A 5,190-nucleotide genomic window follows, 5' to 3' on the forward strand; every position below is an offset into this window, starting at 1 on the left:
AAATCTGTAAAATGAAATCCCTAAAATCTTCAGAGAAAACAACAATATGATTTAATGCAACCAAGCACTCCACTTTCGTAAAGAAGTCTCCTTTTTTTCGTTATGTTATCTTCTTCATTAACAAGAAAGAAAAGGTACAAAGCATTAAACTTATATAATAAAAGACGATAATTTGATTATGAAAGAAGAAAATGAACTAGGATTTACCATGTGCATATGACCAGAGGCAACCTACAAACACTAACATTTGGCTTTCTCCTTGGTAGGTCCATCATTTTTTTTTTAAATGACATTCATTCATTTCTTTTATCTATATTTGCCACTACGATTAAAACCACAAAACAAATCTAGATTTCTGGAAATAGAGTTGATCATATATCTTTATTAAAGTGACGAAATATAGGCAGAAAAAATCAAGTGATACTAATTCTCAAGCTTTATATAAGAAAACTCAGCGATTAACAAATTTGGTAATGATTTAACAAGAAATTTAGATCTTTGAAATTTCTAGGACTTTAATTTTTTATAAATTTTAATTGAATATTTTTTTTATATTTAGCTCTATTTATAAAGTCAAAACATTCTCAAAATTGAGGCAAAAAATGTTATAGAAATTGAATCACCATTTTTTTTTCACGTTTATTAATTGTAACACCATTATAATTATAAAATATAAAAAAGTTAATTTAATGTGATTAATGATTATTACTATTTATTAGATTTTATATTTTAGATTTATTTTCTTAAGATTCGAATCCGTTATGTCTCTAAATACGGAAGCAATTCTTATCATTATTCTGGGATTTATACTTATATAAAAAATTAGTTACACACAAAAAAAGTAATAATAAAACTATAAAAGCGAAATATTAGATAATAACAAGACCGAGTTTCGAAGAGAGAGAAAAAAAAAGAAGGGGAAACAGTTTTGAGTTTTTCGATCGGCGGCGATCTTTCCGAACCTCAACCTCCTTCCGGTGAAAAAGGTCAAAGGGAGATGCCGAGGAGGGAGAGAAAGAGTGAGATAGAGCGGGGCACATAGAACAAGGGGCTAGAAAGATAGAAAGCAAGCGAATATATTAAGCAAGTTCGGGAAGAGAGAGATTATAGAGGGTTCGGAAGCAAGTATCGAAGTTCAACTTGACGGCGGATAGCTTCGATTCTAAGAACCCTATCGGTACTCGCGCTTCGAGAGGTCAGGTTGGTTCTCTTTTATCTTTGACCCTGTCTACTTGCTGTTCTTTTTCTATTTGGTTAATCCAGCCGCCTGCCGGCGATTCCGGCTAGATCCATCGAACTTCGACTGGATGCTTGTATGGAAATTCTGTTAAACGATGGCTAATTTTCTTCTTATCTGATTCTGTAACAGCAGGAGAACTGTCTTCGCTGCTCAGGCCATTGGAATTGTGTTCTGCTTTTAAAACAACTTCCAACTCTAGGGTTTTGAGTTGCCTGATAGAAAAAGCGCGTTCTTTTTTCATCTCGTTTTTCTTGACAATGAGATTAATGCCAGCATTGTCTTGGATGAGATTTAGGGATACTGGGATAGAAGTTCTGGCTATCCGCATGAAGCAGTGCACATCCTAGTCCTCAGTGGGAAAACCGTGGCTGTGAGCAGGGAAGCTCAATTTCAGTGATCTCGTGAGTCGCTTCTTGCTTCCCAATTCTGGTATGGTTACTGTTCACTGAAGTATGCCACAGCTGATGCCGGCAATGCCGCCTCCCCGGATTGACCTCGGGGAGCTGAAGTCACAGTTAGCCAAGCGGCTGGGGCCTGAGCGAGCCCGCCGGTACTTCAGCTACCTCCATCAACTGCTGTCACTGAAGCTACGCAAGTCTGAGTTCAACAAGCTCTGCTTTTTGACCATCGGGCGGGAGAACGTGCCCCTGCACAACCAGCTTATTCAGTCAGTGATCAAGAATGCTTATCAGGCTAAGACCCCACCTCCATTAAAGAAATCTTTGCAAAGGGAAGATGGTTTGAAACCACCCCCTCATCCGCTCATATGGTCCAATGGGGAAATTCTACCACAGTCTCCAAGAAGGCGAAGGTCTGTTACTCAGAGAAGCAAGCTTGGACTCAATGAAAAGGTGGATGTTTCTATTCTAGAGAATGGTGACTTGGGTTATCATGAATTGAAGAGACGTCATGATGATCAAGATGGTCAGCAGGCTGAGCCGCCTTTGAAGAGACATCGTGTTGATAGCAATGGCATCGATGAAGTGATTTTTGGTGAAGATCGAGACTTTATAAAGCAAAAAAATGATCTAAAGCTAAGCCACGGTCCCCTTCATGCCCCTCTTGGGATTCCATTTTGTCCAGCAAGTGTGGGCAGGGCGAAAAGATCCCTGTCAGCAGGAGGAAGTACTAGATTTGGTAGCTTTTGGAGTTTCTCAGATAGTGGTGAGCTGTGCCATACTGAAGATTTAAGAAAAAGAATGGAAAGGATTGCAGAAAGGCATGGCCTTGGAGGCGTTACATTGGACTCTGCTAATTTATTGAATCATAGCTTGGATGTTTATTTGCAGCGGCTGATTAAATCATCAATGGAGTTAGTACGTGCAAGGGTAGGTCCTGAGACAATAAAGCAGCCAGTGCCTAAGCAGAAGGCTCATGATAAGCCCATAAATGGTATTTGGCCGGATAGGTCCATGCATTTGCATGGTAATAACCCTCTTGATTTGCAGGAGAGAAAATGCTGCTTGATAACTAGGCAGGATTTTACAGTGGCAATGAAGCTGAACCCACAGCAACTTGGGGAAGATGCAGCACTGTGGCTTGAGAAGATATGCTTCCATTCATTCGAAGAATAAAAAAGTTATATAAAGTTTTTGTTTCCTTTGGAAACTACAGCTGGTGACCACTGATGAGGGCAAGGGCTCGCCTGTGTAAATCAGCATGAAAAAATTCACATTGGAAGTATGATTTTATGGCAAGCCCCTGATTCAGAGCCACACATATAGAGCAGAATACACTCCTAAGAATCCATTGGAGAAGAATAAAATTTTAACTGCTGCTTGTTCCCTTCGTAACACATTCAACATCTTTGAGAGGGTGCATCCGCATGAATGGAGTTCCAGAGATGATAGCATGTTTAATCCTAACCAATCCATGGAGGACTCCAATCACAGTTTTGCAGGGATACGTTGTATAACTTACAAAATTCTATTTTATAGCTTCTGCAAGTCATGGCATTTGTATTACCAATTGGTAAAATTTCTTAGGTAGTTCTGATACCATTTTCATGGATTGTGTTAAATTATTTAAATTATGAATCTTAGAATCATTTGATAATCAAATGCTGCATACTGGATGTACCATTTCTTAATCTCCTGTTGTTTGCGCTCAAATTGTACGGTGGATTTCTTCCATCAAAGTTGCTGTTGCTTGAAGATAGAAATCCTTAAAATGACACTTTAGAATCGAATGACCCAGTACTTTTGTTGTCTCTAAAGGAATGACAAGGTTATGAATGGCGGCAGTTAGGAATACAATGGACATTTTTCATTGATCTTGACAAGATTACTGAAAAGATAGTGAGTGGGAATCATCATTCAGTTACTTTTCTCAATCAATTAAATGTTTATTTATCAGTTAACAAAAGATTTATGCAGCACCCATCCTGATGAGCTCTAAGCTGAAAGTTCAATGGCATATCAAATCCTAGACAAGGAGCTTGTTCAATTGTGCATGCTCTTCATTTTATTTACAAAAAATTATGTCAGCTCAGGTTCTGATTATATTACTTTTCTGCTTTCTAAACTTTTAACATACAAGCTTGCATGCTCCATTTGTTACAGGAAAAATGTCATGCAACGGCTTCAGGACAAATTATTTTTTGAAATCTGTTTTAGATGACACTCTAGATGATATTTGGTGATAGTTATTGGATACTTTCTGATCTTCCTTTTATAAGTCATATTTTTAATTAGATTTTTGGTTCTATGACATGCATAATGTTGGCTAGTTCCCTTCTCATTGCATTTTGATAGGCTGTTTATTTACTGGAATGTTTTCCTTGGTCAAGCTTTCACGTAGAACTCATTTGATTTGGCCTTTTCCCTTCATTGTGTCAACAGAAGTTGCATTTGTGCAGGTAAATTTATGGCTAAACAACTGCTTGATGTTTGAATGGAAAAATATATATTTTTTTTTCAGAATTTGTTGACATTTTTTTTTGGCAGCTGTGAAAAGCTTGTGGCCCATATAGCACCTTTTGCAAATTTGTGATTCCAAAAAAAAAAACGAAGACTTATAAGATATTTTCATATTCCACGTCTTGAGAACCACATCTCGTGTTGTTTCAATTGCTTATTCCAGCTTATTCATGTCTTGATTAACATGTTTTTATTTGTTTCAATTGTATAATATTTAACAGTAGCATTGAGTGAATCTTAGAAAAGATTGATGTAGCTAAAGAATGGATAAACATATGTGAATTCTTTTGTTATAAAACCATCAAGAATGTTGACCAAGGAAAAATATTCTTATGCTTCCTGCACCAAAATAGCTAACGTTATTCTTCAGCCTATGTTGGCCTTTTAAATAGGTAATGCTTTATTATTTATTTATTTTTGTACTTAAATGTCTAGTTTCTTCCATTGTGATGATATTTTTTGCTATTCAGTCTGTTGTTTCATACCAAAAAAATTGTGTATCTGAATGGAGGCTTCCTGCTAAGGCATTCATCCATTTGGAAGACAATTTTATACTCTATATGTATAATTGAATGAAAGCATAATCAGAAGTGAGTTGCAAATTCAAATTTTAAGGCCTGCTACATCTAAACTACTGCCGTTGCCAGGTCCCAAGTCCTGATTGAGAAAAGTGCAGAGGTTGGTTAGTAGTCGACAGCCCAGGTAAAACTTTGTCGAACAATAATGACATGAATCCTTTAAAGAAGTGTTTAATGCTAGGCGCGTCCCCTGAAGCGACGCGCTGTATGGCCTGAATACAGTGACAAAGTGTGGCAAGGGCCGCTGCACCGGCGCCCGGGTGCAGTGTTAAACTAGGCAAGGGTTCCACATCAAGACGGTTGGGCAAAGAAGCTAGTCCATGATTAACTAAAATTTAGGATAGACTTGGAATATAGGTTCCCCTTACAGAAAAATTAATCGGATTAATAATATTAATGATTCATTAGGAAGTTAAATATTTTGTTGCCATTCAGAAAACTAAATGGGTTGGAG

General features: G+C 37.3%; 1 protein-coding gene across 4 annotated transcripts; it reads left to right on the forward strand.

Annotated features, from left to right (window-relative positions):
- The first annotated feature begins 893 nt into the window (after positions 1–893).
- Positions 894–3,423, forward strand: LOC110111352. 4 transcript variants are annotated; one of them, XM_020843181.2, is made up of 2 exons: positions 894–1,200; positions 1,370–3,423. In XM_020843181.2, the coding sequence occupies exon 2, from the start codon at positions 1,693–1,695 to the stop codon at positions 2,812–2,814; it is 1,122 nt and encodes a 373-aa protein (XP_020698840.1). In that variant the 5' UTR covers positions 894–1,200; positions 1,370–1,692; the 3' UTR covers positions 2,815–3,423. The 4 variants fall into 4 exon arrangements, with proteins under 4 accessions (XP_020698840.1, XP_020698850.1, XP_020698867.1 ...); XM_020843191.2 differs by having other exon boundaries at positions 1,373–3,423; XM_020843208.2 differs by having other exon boundaries at positions 894–1,195.
- Positions 3,424–5,190: the final 1,767 nt, after the last annotated feature.

This window comes from Dendrobium catenatum, unplaced genomic scaffold (assembly GCF_001605985.2).
Source record: "Dendrobium catenatum unplaced genomic scaffold, ASM160598v2 fragScaff_scaffold_1199, whole genome shotgun sequence".
Classification (NCBI taxonomy): domain Eukaryota; kingdom Viridiplantae; phylum Streptophyta; class Magnoliopsida; order Asparagales; family Orchidaceae; genus Dendrobium; species Dendrobium catenatum.

Bases quoted from the DNA above. Each gene is read 5' to 3' on its own strand.
- LOC110111352 (XM_020843181.2), top strand. From the start codon at position 1,693: ATGCCACAGCTGATGCCGGCAATGCCGCCTCCCCGGATTGACCTCGGG.